The sequence below is a fragment of the Vipera ursinii genome (assembly GCF_947247035.1).
Source record: "Vipera ursinii genome assembly, chromosome: 3".
In the NCBI taxonomy this organism is placed as follows: Eukaryota; Metazoa; Chordata; class Lepidosauria; order Squamata; family Viperidae; genus Vipera; species Vipera ursinii.
The window spans coordinates 188,820,391-188,839,289 of record NC_139516.1 but is presented as its reverse complement, the minus strand read 5'-3'; the positions used below and the strand labels follow the sequence as shown (position 1 = coordinate 188,839,289).

The window sequence follows — 18,899 nt, the reverse complement described above, 5'->3', positions numbered from 1 at the left end:
TATTTTGCCCTTTTACTTGGAAAAAAAATTACGACTGCTCTAGGACTTGCAAAATGTCTGCAAGAGGCTTCATACAGCCCATGAGCTGCTTGCCCCTGAATCAGGAGAAAAAAAATTAATCAAGCTGAAGGAAATGAGGTCTTGACTTTCGCATCCAGAAGCAGGTAAGAAAGGTGTGAAAATTCTAATGGGCTCACTTTTTTGGCTTTCAATCTACTCTTTTTTTGAGTGCAAGATGTGCTATATTTGAGTACTCAGATCAAAATCTACCACTGCTATTGTTGGCATGTAAGTGAAGTAAACTGAAAGGATTGAGCCACTCTTAATGAGTAAGTGTTGTAGCTGCATGCCTCAAAAACATCCTGGTGACAGGAGCATGCAAAGCTGGAATTAGGCCAATGGAGAGGAAGCCAAAGATCTGGAAATTTTCATTTTCCACTAGAAAAATCAAGGTCTCTGCAGGCTGGCACTGCAATCTATGTGACATATCAGCTTTCAAAACTAATGAGTAGAATTGACATCAGGTAATTCATCCCAGCACTCCATTTATATCCACACCAAGTGATAAAACATAACAATATGGGTTCATGATTGCTCATCAAGAAAGAAAGAATAGTAGCAATTCTTGACAGCTCCTTGTAATAATGAAAGATGCTTCCTACAAATAAGATCTCAATATCCTGGTTTTCTTTCACAGCTTATGCAACAATCTTCCTCAACTGGCATCTTCTAGAGTTGTGGCAATTGCAGTTCACAGAATTCCCAGTTAACATAACAGAAGTAACAAAAATAATAGAGCCCCTGCTTTGCAGCTGACTGCCCCTAGCAACCCCAGATGGCAAGGATTCCTGTCCAAAACTCTGAAAAGCTACTACAGGTCACGGCAAACAATATTGAGCTACATGAAACAGCTTCCTGTGAGTCACATTTCCAATATTTTTGAAGTGCAACAGAACTACTCTAAAAATTATTCCAAATTTGGTTTTCCAGCTATATGCCTAGTTTCTAATGAAGAAAACATGTGTTCTAAATACACATGCAACAATAGAGAAAGAAATTAAATAACAGAGCTGTGACTCAGTCAATGATTCATACAATTTTAAGGGATGTAGGACTGGAAGCATCTCCAAGCATCTACTGATGGATCATAGCAACACTTTGGAATTGTTGCTGTTGGGCTGTCTACAGTTGCTGCCCTGGTTAAGCTGGTTGAGACAAACTCAGGGGTGGTTCTGGGGAACCTCAAGATCAGGATTCAACATAAACCTCAGGGTCATTACTGGATCAATTCTGGACTTTATTGAGGTATTTGGAGAATAGGGTCCCAAGGAGAAAAGAGACGTTAGCCATCACTAATGAATAATGTGTGATCAGTGTGATCAGAAGAAATGCATATAGACTTTAAAAAGGTTTGTAATAAAAATGCAGGAAGTATCAACCTTCCTGAGGCTTATTGATTTAGCTGTCTGTTAGAGGGCTTAAGCTAGGCATTCCTCTGTCCTCAACTTGTACATTATAAAAATATGAGCAAAGTCTTTTCTATAACTTCTTACTGGGGAGAGAGAACTGGGAAAATTTAATAGAATATCACTTAGCAGAACCAGCCCTCCTATTATGCTGAGTGGGGAAATGGAAGTGTGCTGGGGGATAACTGAATAATGCCACTATCCATGTGCTTCAGCAGTGGAAAATGCAGTCTCAACTTCAGCATGGAACAAAGTTTCAACAGCTAGCTCAGGCAGCCAGATATACATGGAAAGGGCAAGTCTTGATTTTTGCCATAGGAAGCAATTATCTTGGGTTTTTCATATTTCGTGGATGCACAAGGTGCAGGCCAGAAACCAGATCCATCTTCCCGACATCTTTTTTTACGATCCTTTAGAACTGGCCCCAAAAAGGTGGCCTGTTTTTTGTTGTTTTTTTTTGCATTTTTAAGGTTTTAAGGGGCAAGCTGGGTCCCTTAAATCAGCATTCCCAAGCCTTTCCAGTTTTGTGGACCAGCAGGGGGAGGGGGAGGGGATGGTTCTGTGCGAGCAGCAGGCAAGTGTGTGCAGCTCCATTTGCGCAAACAGTGGGTGCACACACCCACTGCTCACACAAATGTACACGCATGTATGCTTGCCTGCCATTTTGGTGGCCCGGTTCCAAATGGGCCAAAGCCTGCTACTGGGCTGCAGCCTGAGGCTTGGGTACCCCTGCCTTAAACCATGCAGAGCATGTGGGCTTCAACTCTTACAATTCCATAGCAAGCATAAACCTACTGAGGTTCAGAACTATTAAATAATAATAAAAAAGCTATAGGCCACATTTAAAAAACATATTCAGATTCCAAATAAAAAGTAATAGTAAGGGTAGCAATAGCAAAAGTTAAAAAATCAGGCAGTCATTACCTTCAGAAGGAGTTGCAACACTCCCACCAAGGCCCAACATGGCGATGGTATGATTGTATGGTTCAATCATCATTGCACCCTCCTCACCCCTTTCCCAGTGGGGTATTTTTACTGGCTCCAGGTGGACATTTTCTAAGCCATCTTTCCTCAAAGCTTTCTCCATGTACTGGATAGCCAGCTCTAGATTTCTAGAACCACTCAGTCGTGGTCCAAAAGTGTCCACAAACAGTGCAAGCCTTTCAAAAGATCTGTTCTGGGCTTTCCCATAAACCGCAAGTTTGATAATCTTCTCAGCAACATCCGAATAATTGGCTATTTCTCTCTCAATATCCTCAAATGTTCTTTGGTGGCCGTAACTGGTGTTGCTTAACAAACAAGTCATGCTTTCCGAAAATAGGCAGATGGAGATCATTAAAAACAGAAGCTTCATTTTTCTCTATTATTTGTGAACCTGTAGGAGGGAAAAGACAATATTACATTACAAATCAGTTCAGCAAGTTTTAAGTTATGAAGCGTGACAGCCTGAAAACTAATCCAGTTAAGTAATATCATATGAAAGAGCAGTGACAAAAATTAAGAAGCAAGGTTTTGTGAGGAGAGGAGAGAGCACAAAATCTCTGCCATCATTGTCCACTACTTAAAGAAGCACAGGCAGATGCCTTCTTTTCGAAACAGAACTAGAATCCCTAGAGAAAGCAACACATGAATGCATTGCGTTTTATGTTTCCCCTTTACTAAGAGCTTCAGAATTAGAAATAGTCTGGCAACATCAACCCTCCCGACCTGGTGCTCTTTAGTTTTGTACTATAATTTCCCATCTTCAATATATTTACAGCAGTATTTATCAACCTTGGCCCCTTTCAGATGTGTGGAATTCAGAATTCTGATAGTTAAAAGTCCCCACATTTGAAAGTGGCCAAGGCTGGGAAACATTGTTCTAAAGGGATACTGTAGAAACAGCTTAAATTTTATTTTCAGTCTCATAGTTAGCATTTAGCTTACGCTCTAGCTTAGTATTTTGCATTTTCTAAAGGTTTTAAATTTTAATGTGTCCAAACATTTTTAAAATAAAACTAAGGAGCAGGATTTTTTTTGTAATATAAATGTTTTTTTTTTAAAAAAGAATGTTTTTCTAACAGAAACCACTTAAAAAATTAAGATGCAGAATGAAAATCAAATATTTATTGTTAAATCTACAAGAGGTCAGAACTGTCAGCCATGCATTTTAATATTAGTCAGACTTCAAATGGAATGTCAACAATTTGACAGGTAGTCCTTGAATCATGACCAGTTGCTTAAAGACTGTTTGAAGTTATGAGGGACCTTCCACAATGCACTTATTTTCCTGTTCAGAAGTTCTCACAGCTGGGCTGCTCCTCCCATGATCACGTGACCATATTTCAGGTATTTGGCAACTGGCTTGCATTTATGGCCAATTGCAGCAACGTGACTGCAACATATGATGTTTTTGCTGAAAATCATTTACTTTTGGTTTTTGGCAAAAATGCCCCATAGTGAACAATGGGTTCACCTAATGATTGCAGCAGTTGCTTAATGGCCATGACAGTTTAAGCAGTTGCTTAATGACCACGGAGGTTGCTTTACAACTGAAAAAAAAACATCAATCAAGCTGTTCATGTGGTGACCTGGTTTATGACCATCACAACTTACAACCTTACTGTTGTAACCTTACTCCAGTCCTTATAAGTCGAGGACTACCTGTTCACTTATATATTAAATGGTAAGGGGAAATAAATCTATTTTGTTGTTGTTAGTTGCGAAGTCGTGTCCGACCCATCGCGACCCTATGGACAATGTTCCTCCAGGCTTTCCTGTCCTCTACCATCTTCTGGAGTCCATCTAAACTCACGCCTACTGCTTCAGTGACTCCATCCAGCCACCTCATTCTCTGTCGTCCCCTTCTTCTATTGCCCTCAATCTTTCCCAGCATTAGGCTCTTCTCCAGTGAGTCCTTCCTCCTCATTAGGTGGCCAAAGTATTTGAGTTTTAGCTTCAGGATCTGGCCTTCTAAAGAGCAGTCAGGGTTGATCTCCTCTAGGACTGACCGGTTTGATCGCCTTGCAGTCCAAGGGACTCGCAGGAGTCTTCTCCAGCACCAGAGTTCAAAGGCCTCAATTCTTCTGCGCTCAGCCTTTCTTATGGTCCAACTTTCACTGCCATACATTGCAACTGGGAAGACCATAGCCTTGACTATACGCACTTTTGTTGACAGGGTGATGTCTCTGCTTTTTAGTGTGCTGTCTAGATTTGCCATGGCTTTCCTCCCGAGGAGCAAGCGTCTTTTAATTTCTTGACTACAGTCCCCATCTGCAGTGATCTTGGAGCCCAGGAAAATAAAATCTGTCACTACCTCCATTTCTTCCCCATCTATTTGCCAGGAATTGAGAGGGCCGGATGCCATGATCTTGGTTTTCTTAATGTTTAGTTTCAACCCAACTTTTGCACTCTCCATCTTCACTCGCAACAAGAGACTCTTCAGTTCCTCTTCACTTTCTGCCATTAGAGTGGTATCATCTGCATATCTTAGGTTGTTGATATTTCTTCCGGCAATCTTAATTCCAACTTTTGATTCATCTAGCCCTGCCTTTCTCATGATGTGTTCTGCATATAAGTTAAATAGGCAAGGCGACAGTATACAGCCTTGCCGGACTCCTTTCCCAATTTGGAACCAATCAGTGGTTCCGTGACTAGTTCTCACTGTTACTTCTTGGCCCGCATATAGGTTTCTCAAGAGACAAATAAGATGTTCTGGTACTCCCATCTCTTTAAGAACTTGCCACAGTTTGTTATGATCCACACAATCAAAGGCTTTAGCATAGTCAATGAAGCAGATGTTTTTCTGGAACTCTCTAGCTTTCTCCATGATCCAGCGTATGTTGGCTATTTGATCTCTAGTTCCTCTGCCTCTTCGAAATCCTGCCTGTACTTCTGGTAGTTCTCGATCGACATACTGCTGGAGTCTAGCTTGTAGGATTTTAAGCATAACTTTACTAGCATGAGAAATGAGTGCAATGGTGCGATAGTTTGAACATTCTTTGGCACTGCCTTTCTTTGGAATTGGAATATAAACTGATCTTTTCCAATCCTGTGGCCACTGTTGAGTTTTCCAAATTTGCTGGCAAATTGAGTGTAGCACTTTTACTGCATTGTCTTTTAAGATTTTGAATAGCTCAGCTGGAATACTGTCACTTCCACTAGCTTTGTTGTTGCTCAGCTTTTCTAAGGCCCACTTCACTTCACATTCTAGGATGTCTGGCTCGAGGTCAGTGACCACCTCATTGTGATTATCAGGGACGTTAAGCTCATTCTTGTATAGTTCTTCTGTGTAATTTTGCCATCTCTTCTTAATCTCTTCTGCCTCTGTTAGGTCCCTGCCATTTTGATCCTTTATCATGCCCATTTTTGCATTGAACGTTCCCTTCATCTCTCCAATTTTCTTGAAAAGATCTCTGGTCCTCCCTATTCTATTGTTTTCTTCTATTTCTTTGCACTGTTCATTTAAGAAGGCATTCTTATCTCTTCTAGCTATTCTCTGGAATTCTGCATTCAATTGGGCGTATCTTTCTTTTTCTCCCTTGCCTTTTGCTTCCCTCCTTTCCTCAGCTATTTGCAAAGCTTCCTCAGACAGCCATTTTGCTTTCTTGCATTTCTTTTTCTTCGGGATGGTTTTGGTTGCTACCTCTTGTACAATGTTGTGAACCTCTGTCCATAGTTCTTCAGGCACTCTGTCTATCAGATCTAATTCCTTAAATCTATTTGTCACCTCTACTGTATATTCAATGGGGATATGATTTAATTCATACCTGACTGGCCTGGTGCTTTTCCCTACTTTCTGCAGTTTAAGCCTAAACTTTGCAATGAGAAGCTCATGGTCTGAGCCACAGTCAGCTCCTGGTCTTGTTTTTACTGACTGTATAGAGCTTCTCCATCTTTGGCTGCAGAGCATATAGTCAATCTGATTTCTGTGTTGACCGTCGGGTGATGTCCATGTGTAGAGCCGTCTCTTGGGTTGTTGGAAAAGAGTGTTTGCTATGACCATCGTATTCTCTTGACAAAATTCTATCAGCCTGTGCCCTGCTTCATTTTGTACTCCAAGGCCAAACTTGCCTGTTATTCCGGTTATCTTTTGGCTTCCTACTTTAGCATTCCAATCCCCCATGATGATAAGGACATCATTTTTTGGTGTTAGTTCTATAAGGTGCTGTAGGGCTTCATAGAACCGGTCAATTTCATCCTCTTCAGCACCGGTGGTTGGGGCATAGACTTGGACTACTGTGATATTGAATGGTTTGCCTTGGATTTGAACTGAGATCATTCTGTCATTTTGAGGATTGTATCCCAGTATTGCTTTTCCTATTCTTTTATTGACTATGAAGGCTACTCCATTTCTTCTGAGGGATTCTTGCCCGCAGTAGTATACCTGATGGTCATCTGAATTAAATTCACCCATTCCTGTCCATTTTAGTTCGCTGATACCTAAGATGTCGATGTTCAGTCTTGTCATCTCTTGTTTGACCACGTCCAGCTTGCCTTGATTCATGGATCTTACATTCCAGGTTCCTATGGAGAAAAAATCTTTACAGCATCGGACTTTCCTTTCACCACCAGACATATCCACAGCTGAGCGTCCTTTCGGCTTTGGCCCAGTCGCTTCATTCTTTCTGGCGCTACTAGTACTAGCCCTCTGCTCTTCCCCAGTAGCATATTGGACGCCTTCCGACCTGAGGGGCTCATCTTCCAGCGTCATATCGTTTTGCCTTTTGGTACTGTCCATAGGGTTTTCATGGCAAAGATACTGGAGTGGGTTGCCATTTCCTTCTCCAGTGGATCACGTTTTGTCAGAACTCTCTGCTATGACCTGTCCGTCTTGGGTGGCCCTGCACGGCATAGCTCATAGCTTCATTGAATTACGCAAGCCCCTTCGCCACGACAAGGCAGTAATCCATGAAGGGGAATAAATCTATAGATATATCTAAATCTATATTTAAGAGGTGTTTCAATAATACGATCTCACATTGAAACTCATTTTTTAGCAAAAACTAAGCAGTCCTTAATTTCTTGGAGTCTCAAAAAATTCTTATTAAAAGCTAATTATAATTGTCATAAGAATAAAGTAGGCTTATCTTTAAAGAACTAATCCCAGATGCAAAATTGAATTTTGTTCTCCAAAGAATGTTGTTCGAGTTATTCCATGAAGAGGTGGACTGCTAATTAGTTCATTTTTAAAAGTGCTTTGAAATGGCTGTTTCAATTTTTTCTTTTCTTTTCTTTTTTTAAACTCTCCTTTATGTTTCGAGATACGTTTCATGGACTACAGGGTACATTCTGTTGGGAATATCTCTAACTCCAAAGCAATTTCTGTTGACACAATAGCACAAGAAATTTTGTCATCACAATTTGATAAGCCTTGAATCTAGAACTGAAGCAAGGTAATTCAAATACCTAGGTAAATTTAGACACACCGTACAGCTTCAGATTGGAGATGTGTTAAATAGCGGATTCTTTGATGCAGGAATGAAGATGCAGAGTACAGGTAACTCACAGTTTATTTCGTGCTGTGACTGTACTGAGGGAAATGGCTGCAACAAGCCGCAATATATAGTCTAGCCCCTAGGAGGCAGCCAATAGGTTTGAATTAACCATTGCCGTCTGGGGATAGTTAATTGCAGCAGAGGAGACTGGTAGTCTGGGTTGCTGGAGAGCCGTTAGCTGCTCCAGCAACCCACGTGGTATTCCCTCAAAAAGCCCAGTACATAACAAGATGGATCTCTACAAATTTCTGATCACAATTTGTACATCTAGAGCAGGGGTCTTCAAACTCGGCCCTTTTATGATTCATGGACTTCAACTCCCAGAATTCCCCAGCCAGCATGCCTGGCTGAGGAATTCTGGGAGTTGAAGTCCATGAGTCATAAAAGGGCCGAGTTTGAAGACCCCTGCTCTAGAGTCTGGAATACAGGTGCTCATAGAAAAGCCACTTTCCTCATGTCAGGATAGAAGCAGGGGCGATGGAAATAATGCTTTCTGTCTCAGTAAACAGTCAAATGTGTCTTGCTCTATTACCTGAGAAAGTGGGTCTCACCCAATCTCAGCTTCACAGGAGTGAGAACTTTTTAATGTTATGAACCATTTTCCATGGCTGCATTCATTTTAGCATGTCACAAGTGATGCCTTCTGCCCTTGGATGGATTTTAATTTTAAAAAGTAACCCCCAAAAAGCTATTTTGTCTGGCTTCTTTTGCTTTTCTGCAGTTGGTAGCACTTGTAAATGCTTTAGAGGGTGTCATTAAAAAGACAAATACAGTTTGATTTTTTTTTGTTAAACACTATTTTTAATACCCTGGGTCATGAAGCATCTTCAAGCAAACAGCCAAGCTTAGAGACCACCAAGGATGCTATAGGACACCAAGGACCACAAAGATGGGTTTCAGGGAGCAAGCACAGCTGTAGAGCAGCAGATTGTTCATTATAATCCATAGCACAGCAGCTCAGATCAGGTGTTTCAACACTCAGATAGAGTGTTTCAACTTCTTTTCAGATGCTGATTTTCCAAAACTGATTCTCACCAAAGCCCACTTTTCATCTCCTCCTCCGTCCCCCAAAACAGGCAGAGAATTTCCTCTGTCCACATGCTGTGTTACTTATCTGATTCAATGGTTCCTGGCTTTAGAATATAAAATAGAGAATTGATTACACAGTGCATATTCAATTGAATATATAATTTGACTCACCCTTAGGTATTAGAATAATAAGATTCATATAAAATGTGTGACCTTACAAGTCCCTAAGGCATCTAAAGCTGCTATTCTTGATGTCCTACACTTTAAAGAAATGATATTACCGTATATACTTGAGTATAAGCCGACTCGATTATAAGCCGAGACCCCTAATTTTACCCCCAAAAATTGGAAAAAGTTGGTGACTCGAGTATAAGCCGAGGCTGGGAAATGCAGCAGCTCACGGTAAATTTCAAAAATAAAAATACAGGTAGATAACAATAAAATTGCTTTAATTGAGGCATGTGGAAAAGAGGGTCAACAAAAACAATATATTATCAGTATATTCAACAAAAACAATATATTATCAGTATATTCAACAAAAACAATATATTATCAGTATATTCAACAAAAACAATATATTATCAGTATATTCAACAAAAACAATATATAATATTAAAGTATTAACAATAACTTTAAATGTACAAAAACCTTAACTCAATAAGCAACCAAGCTAAAACACAAGCATCAAAATCCTTCAAAACTGGATTCCTCCTCCTCATCTGTATCTGCAAACAGAGCTGCAGCTGTAGCTGGTGTGAGGTTATCATCATATACATTGTCACAGAGTTCGCTGTCATCACTATCACAGTTGTCCTCCTCATGCAAAGCAGTGTCTTCACTGCCATCCATAGCATTACTTATGCCACATTTCCTGAAGGCGTGCTTCACCATGTCCTCTGGAATCTCTTCCCATGCATCACGAACCCACTTTGCTATCAGTTCTATGTCAGGCTTCATCATATTTCCACCTTTTGTTAGTCGGGCTTGACCAGATGACATCCATTCGCACCACATCTTTCGCACACGGTCTTTGAAAGGTTTATTTAAACACACATCTAAGGGCTGTAATACAGATGTAAGCCCACCTGGAATAACGGCTAAAGTAACTTGAGAAGACTTTGCCAATCTTTTTATGTCATCAGATGTGTGGGCTCTGAACATATCCCAAACTAGCAATGATGGTTTTTTCTTTAAGGCTGCTCCTGGTCGTCCATTCCAAACTTCTTCCAGCCACTTTTTTGTTCCATCTTCATCCATCCAGCCTTTAACATGTGGGCGCACTGTAATTCGTGGTGGGAATTTGACCTTTTTAGGCAAGGTCTTTCTTTTAAAAATAATGACAGGCCGCAGCTTAGTTCCATTAGCCAAACATGACAGAACAACTGTAAAATGGTTTTTCTCATTACCTGTGGTTCTGAGTAAAACAGTTTTGTCTCCCAAACTTGCCACGGTTCTGTTGCTTGGAAGATCAAAGGTCATAGGTGTTTCATCCATATTCCCAATATCTCCCAGGTCATAGTTATGGATCTTTCTTTGTTTTATGATGAATGAATGGAATGACATCACTTTTTCATCAAGGTCTTTTGGCAACTTCTGTGAAATCTTTGTTCTTTGCCGCAAACATAGGCCATACCTATTCATGAAGCCAGTACACCATCCTGCTGACGCAACAAAATTTTCAATGCCTGGTACTTTTAATTTGTCATCTTTAGCCATTTGAAGGGCACGTAAGCGAATTCCCATGCGTGTTACGCAGTAACCATTTTGACGACACTCCATAACCCATTCATGCAATTCAGTCTCTAGAGCCACATATGGAGTTGTTAAACCACGTCGAGCTTTTTTTGCCTTTGGAATCTTTTCCAACTCAGCTTTCATTTTCCGCCACTCCCTCACTTGTTTTTCATCAACACCAAATTCCCTACCTGCAATACTGTTATTGCTTTGTTCTGCTCTTAACACAACCTTTAGTTTGAAAGCAGCTTCGTATGACCTGCGTCTTTGTTTTGGTGCAGGAATACTAGAAGTACTGGGCTCCATTGGTGCAGGAGTACTAGAAGTACTGGGCTCCATTTCTAACAGGAATGGGGTGGTCTGCTAGGGAGGCGGCAGTCAAGCGTTGTTTCCCTCCTCAGTCAAGCTTGTTTCCCTCCTCGTGCGTGCGTGTGTGGGGGGGAGGGGCTTGTTTCCCTCCTCAGTCAAGCTTGTTTCCCTCCTCGTGCGTGCGTGTGTGTGGGGGAGGGGCTTGTTTCCCTCCTCAGTCAAGCTTGTTTCCCTCCGTCTCTGTGTGTGTGTGTGTGTGTGTGTGTGTGTGTGTGTGTGTGGCAGTAAAGCCTTGTTTCCACGTGGGCCCCGGCGACTCCGCTCCCTCCCCTCCGGGCCGGGCTTCTCTCCGCCCGTCCGCCCGCTGGCTGGCTGGGCTGCTGCGCCACCGCTGGTCCCGGGCGAGGCAGCGGGCAAGCGAGAGATGGGGGGTGAAGCGCTGGCCGGTGAGTTGGGGGCGGAACGGGCGAGGCAGCGGGCAAGCGAGAGCGCCGGCCGGTGAGTTGGGGGCGGAATGGGCGAGGCAGCGTGCAAGCGAGAGATGGGGGGTGAAGCGCTGGCCGGTGAGTTGGGGGCGGAACGGGCGAGGTAGCGTGCAAGCGAGAGATGGGGGGTGAAGCGCTGGCCGGTGAGTTGGGGGCGGAACGGGCGAGGCAGCGGGCAAGTGAGAGATGGGGGGTGAAGCGCTGGCCGGTGAGTTGGGGGCGGAACGGGCGAGGTAGCGTGCAAGCGAGAGATGGGGGGTGAAGCGCTGGCCGGTGAGTTGGGGGCAGAACGGGCGAGGCAGCGGGCAAGCGAGAGATGGGGGGTGAAGCGCTGGCCGGTGAGTTGGGGGCGGAACGGGCGAGGCAGCGGGCAAGCGAGAGATGGGGGGTGAAGCGCTGGCCGGTGAGTTGGGGGCGGAACGGGCGAGGCAGCGGGCAAGCGAGAGATGGGGGGGAAGCACTGGCCGGTGAGTTGGGGGCGGAACGGGCGAGGCAGCGGGCAAGCGAGAGCTCCGGCCGGTGAGTTGGGGGCGGAACGGGCGAGGCAGCGTGCAAGCGAGAGCGCCGGCCGGTGAGTTGGGGGCGGAACGGGCGAGGCAGCGTGCAAGCGAGAGCGCCGGCCGGTGAGTTGGGGGCGGAACGGGCGAGGCAGCGGGCAAGCGAGAGATGGGGGGGGAAGCGCCGGCCGGTGAGTTGGGGGCGGAACGGGCGAGGCAGCGTGCAAGCGAGAGATGGGGGGGAAGCGCCGGCCGGTGAGTTGGGGGCAGAACGGGCGAGGCAGCGGGCAAGCGAGAGATGGGGGGGAAGCGCCGGCCGGTGAGTTGGGGGCGGAACGGGCGAGGCAGCGGGCAAGCGAGAGTGCCGGCCGGTGAGTTGGGGGCGGAACGGGCGAGGCAGCGTGCAAGCGAGAGCGCCGGCCGGTGAGTTGGGGGCGGAACGGGCGAGGCAGCGTGCAAGCGAGAGCTCCGGCCGGTGAGTTGGGGGCGGAACGGGCGAGGCAGCGGGCAAGCGAGAGATGGGGGGGAAGCGCTGGCCGGTGAGTTGGGGGCGGAACGGGCGAGGCAGCGTGCAAGCGAGAGCGCCGGCCGGTGAGTTGGGGGCGGAACGGGCGAGGCAGCGGGCAAGCGAGAGATGGGGGGGAAGCGCTGGCCGGTGAGTTGGGGGCGGAACGGGCGAGGCAGCGTGCAAGCGAGAGCTCCGGCCGGTGAGTTGGGGGCGGAACGGGCGAGGCAGCGGGCAAGCGAGAGATGGGGGGGGAAGCGCTGGCCGGTGAGTTGGGGGCGGAACGGGCGAGGCAGCGTGCAAGCGAGAGCGCCGGCCAGTGAGTTGGGGGCGGAACGGGCGAGGCAGCGTCCAAGCGAGAGCGCCGGCCGGTGAGTTGGGGGCGGAACGGGCGAGGCAGCGTGCAAGCGAGAGCGCCGGCCGGTGAGTTGGGGGCGGAACGGGCGAGGCAGCGTGCAAGCGAGAGCGCCGGCCGGTGAGTTGGGGGCGGAACGGGCGAGGCAGCGTGCAAGCGAGAGCGCCGGCCGGTGAGTTGGGGGCGGAACGGGTGAGGCAGCGGGCAAGCGAGAGATGGGGGGGAAGCGCCGGCCGGTGAGTTGGGGGCGGAACGGGCGAGGCAGCGTGCAAGCGAGAGCGCCGGCCGGTGAGTTGGGGGCGGAACGGGCGAGGCAGCGTGCAAGCGAGAGCGCCGGCCGGTGAGTTGGGGGCGGAACGGGCGAGGCAGCGGGCAAGCGAGAGATGGGGGGGGAAGCGCGGCGGCGGTGAGTTCGCGCCCTCCCGCCCTGCCTGCCCCCTGGCCGGTGCCTTCGCCCCGCAAGCCCCCCCGACTTGCCCGGAGGAAGCGGCGGCGGCGCGGCGCTGCAGGCCGGGAGGGGGGCGCGGCGGGGGCTGCCCCTCCTGCCGAGGAGCCGAGCCCGGCGGCGTGTGTGTGTGTGTGTGTGAGAGAGACCCGCAGGAATGGCTAGTTGCGTTTCTCTGTGTGTCAAGCCCCGTGGGCTCGACACACAGGAAGGGGGGGAATGCCGGAATGCCGCTTCCCTACCAGCCATTCCCGTGGGTCTGACACACACACGCACGCACGAGGGGGAGAAACAACGCTGGACTGCCGCCAGCTCTGCAAGGCTCTGCCGCTCCCTTCTCTCAGCAGCCTGTTCCGAACGAAGGGACAGTTCTTTTTTTTGTTGACTGGAGTATAAGCCGAAGTGGAGTTTTTCAGCCCAAAAAGTGGGCTGAAAAATTCGGCTTATACTCAAGTATATTGTTTTTGTTGAATATACTGATAATATATTGTTTTTGTTGAATATACTGATAATATATTATTTTTGTTGACCCTCTTTTCCACATGCCTCAATTAAAGCAATTTTATTGTTATCTACCTGTATTTTTATTTTTGAAATTTACCGTGAGCTGCTGCATTTCCCAGCCTCGGCTTATACTCGAGTCACCAACTTTTTCCAATTTTTGGGGGTAAAATTAGGGGTCTCGGCTTATAATCGAGTCGGCTTATACTCAAGTATATACGGTAATTGAGCATCTAGACCAGGGGTGTTAAACTCGCAACGTCACGTGACGTGTCGCAATGTATCATTACTTTTTTTCCATTGCCGGCAATGGGGTGGGTGTGGTTTCAGCATGACGCATCCAGCCTTCAGGCTGGCAGTTTGACACCCCTGATCTAGACCAATATAAAATAACAGAATACGGTTGCCTGCAACAAAGCTTGTTCCAGCTAGCACAAGCATTAAAAGATGCCAGTATTGTAATATCAGATAAAAGCACCAGCTCACTTTAAGAAACAAGCCAACTAAAGTACAGCACAGCTGCAGTTATAAATGACTACACGGGGAAGCAGAATCAACAAATAAGAAGAGAAAAAAACCAGATAGTACATCAAATTTTATTTATTTTATTTTAATTCCATTTATATCCCGTCCTTCTCCGAAGACTCAGGGCGGCTTACAAGCTTAGCAAGATCAGGTTGGAAAATAAGATCAACAAGCTAAGATCAGATGCAAGCAAGCTACAACAAATGAAAGAAAAAAACATAAGAGCAAGAAAATCAAAGACTGTCTTCTCAAGAAGTCACCTAGAAACAAGGAAGAGCAAGGAAGCACTGGAAATAATAAAACAATAAATAGCAGCTACATACAAGACAATTAGCACATAAGAAACTTGAACAGCAAATTATAGGCAGAATCTCCAATTTCAATCCAGTCAGAAGCATTTCTAACAATCCATCTATCAAGAGATTGAAGTGAATCAGTCAACTCCTGACGAGGAAGAAACAGTGCAGTTCTGGGCACAGATATAGGCTAACTCAGGGGTGTCAAACTCTCAACGTCACGTGATGTGTTGCGACGTATCATGACTTTTTTTCCATTGCCAGCAATGGGGTGGGCGCGGTTTTGTCATGACGCATTCGGCCCTCAGGCCAGCAGTTTGACACTCCTGGGCTAACCCAAAGAAATACAACAAGAACGCAGCTTGGTTCTTAAATTATTTTTTATCTGTCTTTTAGGTAAAAAGCCATCTTGATCTGTGTGTATAAATTCATTCAAGAATTTTTGTTTCGATGACTGATGAAAATTTGGTAAAGCAAATTAGAGATCAAGGTCAAGCACATATAAAAAGGATATATAATGCATTGATAGAAATTGATTCAGAAACGGAACTTGTTAAAGATTGTATGATAAAGTGGGCCCAGAATTTTCAAGAAGTTATTACAATGGATACTTGGGAAAAGATCTGGGTTAGAAATGTAAAATTTACACAGGCCCAAAACTTAAGAGAGAATTTTTATAAAATGTTTTATAGGTGGCATTTAGACCCTAAAAAATTAGCAAGAATGTATCCGAACTGCCAGCCCAAATGTTGGAGGTGTGGTTGTGAGGATGCAACATATTTTCATATATGGTGGACTTGTAAAAAGGTTAAAGCCTTTTGGATTAAAATTTGGTGGAATATGCAAAACATATTTAAGAAAAGGATAAAGTTTTCTCCGCAATTGTTTTTATTGGGTATTATTACAGATACTACTGTTATAGACACTAAGTTGATGTTGCATCTAATTACGGCAGCAAGACTTTTAGTTGCGCAATATTGGAAGAAGGAGGAATTGCCGACTATAGAAGAGTGGACTTTGAAAGTTTCCAACTTGGCGGAAATGGCAAAGATTTCAGCATATTTGAAAGACCAATCGCAACAGTGATATATTGTGGAATGGAGAAGATGGATTGAATATATTCAGAATAAATATGGGACTAAAAAGTTTCATTTAGCATTTGAATAAGTAGTGGATTTTTATGATATATGATTAGTTATTTGTTACTCTATTAATATTATGACTATGGAGAGTTAAAGTCCGATAGAACTTAATGTTTTATTTTTGTTGTTAGCATATTTTAGTTTATGTTTGTATTATTATATCCTGTATTCAGCTCTGGGAAGTCGGGGAGGGGGGAGGGGAGGGGAGGGGAGGGTTGGGGAGAGGGGAGGAGGAGGAGGGAGTTCATTGTATTTAAAAATTGTAAAACTTTTCAATTAAAAAAAAAGAATTTTTGTTAGGAACGATAGGTCCCAATTATGACAAGGACAGTGGGTATCTAATATTACATATACTAACAGCAGCAAGAATTATCTATGCCCAATATTGGAAAAATGAGAACTTACCAACTGAAGAAGTATTAATTAAGAAAATATTAGATTGTGCAGAAATGGATAGATTAACTTTAGAGATTAAAGAAAAAGAGCATTTAGTTTACTATAGAACTTGGAACAAATTTTATCAATGGCTAGATAAATGAATTAGAGGGAAAGAATGTGATATGTATTTTTGACTTTATTTTAGTAAGCAAAATATTATGGATTGAAAACTTAATATTGCTTATTATAATTTACTATACTTATTATTGTTATCAACTATTACTTTTACCATTTCTATTTAGATATATTTGCCCAGAGAATATGCTGTTTGCCAAATATTGAATGTTATTGGGGGAAACCCCAACTCTCATCCCAACCCTCCCTGTACGCCAACCCTAAACCCTACCCTTTTATCCCTGTCCCCAACCCTATAAAAACCAATAAAATCTTTCTAAAAAAAGAGAAAAGAACGCAGCTTGGTTAAAGGAGGTGAAAATAATAGGTCATTACCAGGTGAAGATGAGCTGTGTAGTTTATATCCACTCCTTGCCAAGCAGTTTAACAACATACTGCAATGAGGTGACTAATATCTGGCAAAACCTAGCTGAAAATGAAAGATCCAGCAAAAGGGTAATTATAGGCTAATTATCTACTTACCAACAATTTTCAAATTATTAACTATTGTGGCTGATGCAGCCCAACAGCATCTAGTTGAAAATAAGCTCTTTCCATCTGAGCAAAAAGGAAACCACCCAAACAAATGCAAACAAAGCCAGAATTAAGACAGTAACAGACAGCAAATGCTCCTCTGCAAAGAAGATGAAGAAACAGTGGATCACCTGGTTAGCTGCTGCAAGAAGACCACACAGACTGATTACAAACAATGGCATGACAAAGTAGCAACAATCATGCATTGGAAGATCTGCAAGAAGTATCATTTGCCTGCAGGCAATAACTGGTAGGACCACAAAACAGACAGAGTAATAAAATAGGAAGAAACCATTGTGCTCTGGGACTTTAGAATTCAACAGGCACCTGACTTAACAGTTGTCAATAAGAAAGAAAAAAAAGTCTGGATAGTGGACATGGCAGTACCTGGAGACAGCAGAGGAGAAGAGAAAGAACTGGAGAAGATAACAAAATACAAAGACCTGCAAATAGGAATGAAATGACTGTGACAAAAGAAAACAAAAGTAGCATCAATAGTAATAGGCGCCTTGGGTGCAATTTCAAAACAACTGAAGTGCCACTTGAATAACATTGGCATTGACAAAATCAGTCACTTGCAAAAGGAAGCTTTATTTGGAACATCTTAAAGGTAAAGATAAAGGTTCCCCCGCACATGCGTGCTAGTCGTTTCCGACTCTAGGGTCGGTGCTCATCTCCGTTTCAAAGCCGAAGAGCCAGCGCTTGTCTGAGGACATCTCCGTGGTCATGTGGCCGGCATGACTAGATGCCAAAGGCACACGGAACGCTGTTACCTTCCCACCGTAGTGGTCCCTATTTTTCTACTTGCATTTTTTTACGTGCTTTTGAACTCCTAGATTGGCAGAAGCTGGGACGAGTAACAGGTGCTCACTCTGTTACACGGCACTCGGGATTCGACCCGCCAAACTGCCAACCATCTGATCGACAAGCTCAGCGTCCTAACCCACTGAGCCACCACGTCCCTTTTTGGAACATCTTACATACTGCAATAATATCTGTAACAACATCAAACATCCATTTCTGCCCATCCCAGGTCCTTGGGAAGGACTCAATAAGTGGATAAAAATGCCAACTCCAGTATGAACATCTGACTGACTATGAGACAAACCAAAATAACATAGCATTCAATAAAGGGCTAAATCAAAAGTCTCCAGAAGTACGAAAGTACAAAAACAGCCCAAATTAATAAAATTTGATACTATTATTACTATTTATTTTAAAATATTCTAACAAACATAAAGATTTTAAAAGGGGCTAAGTTTGTTTGCAATGCAGAATGACAAATGTGAAAAAGAAATAATAAGCTAAGGTTAATGACTAAACTTAATGAGTAAAATTCTCATAATTTTATGAATAATTTGTTTGCTATGTTCTCTATTTTATTTTCCTCTAATGAATACATGAAATCACATGCTTAAAATACAAGAGGAGATCTGCTTTACACTGACTTATACTTTAAAACGTCCAGGCAAAGTAAAGTACTTCAAGTACTACACTGATAAGTCTGAATTCATTAGAACATTCAGAAGTATGTTTGTTATGACAGCTGTGAAAAAGTTGGCTCAGAATTTAGCTGAATGTAGAAGAGGAATAGTAGAAGAGGAATTATGAGTTTTAAAGTTCTGGAGCTATTTCTTTTCAGGAAAAAAAGAGCAGAAATGGCTGAAAATGGTAACTGAAAGAAATTGAAACTTTCTCCCAGAAAACATTATCTCTGTGCTTTGGGGACTCAGTGCTGTGATCTGGTAGATTTTGCACAGGACCTCCATCCCAAGAAAGGTCATAATGAAAAACCTCCTGTAATGGAGAAAATGCTAATTAATAATCTGTCTCAGTAACATCTAAATTTATTAATATTTCAAATATATAAAATATTATATTTTATATAATGTTTTAATGAGAGGTCCTTCTACTACATCAGCCATCACAACTGAAGAAATACGGTTCAGGAACTGGTGCTTTACCAACCTAACTTTATTTTTGACAATCTGCACAAATTTTCTGCCCCCAGACAAAACAGGGTGCAAAATTCTGGACAACCACAAGAT

General features: G+C 43.7%; 1 protein-coding gene across 1 annotated transcript in view; it reads right to left on the bottom strand.

Moving 5' to 3' along the window:
• The window catches only part of CPQ (carboxypeptidase Q), a 161,418-nt gene that overhangs the window by 131,827 nt on the left and 10,692 nt on the right, over positions 1-18,899 (bottom strand). The window contains exon 2 of the mRNA XM_083359551.1: positions 2,391-2,841. Within this exon, the coding sequence (XP_083215677.1) occupies positions 2,391-2,820 (430 nt within the window). The 5' untranslated portion in view covers positions 2,821-2,841. The remainder of the gene's footprint in view (positions 1-2,390; positions 2,842-18,899) is intronic.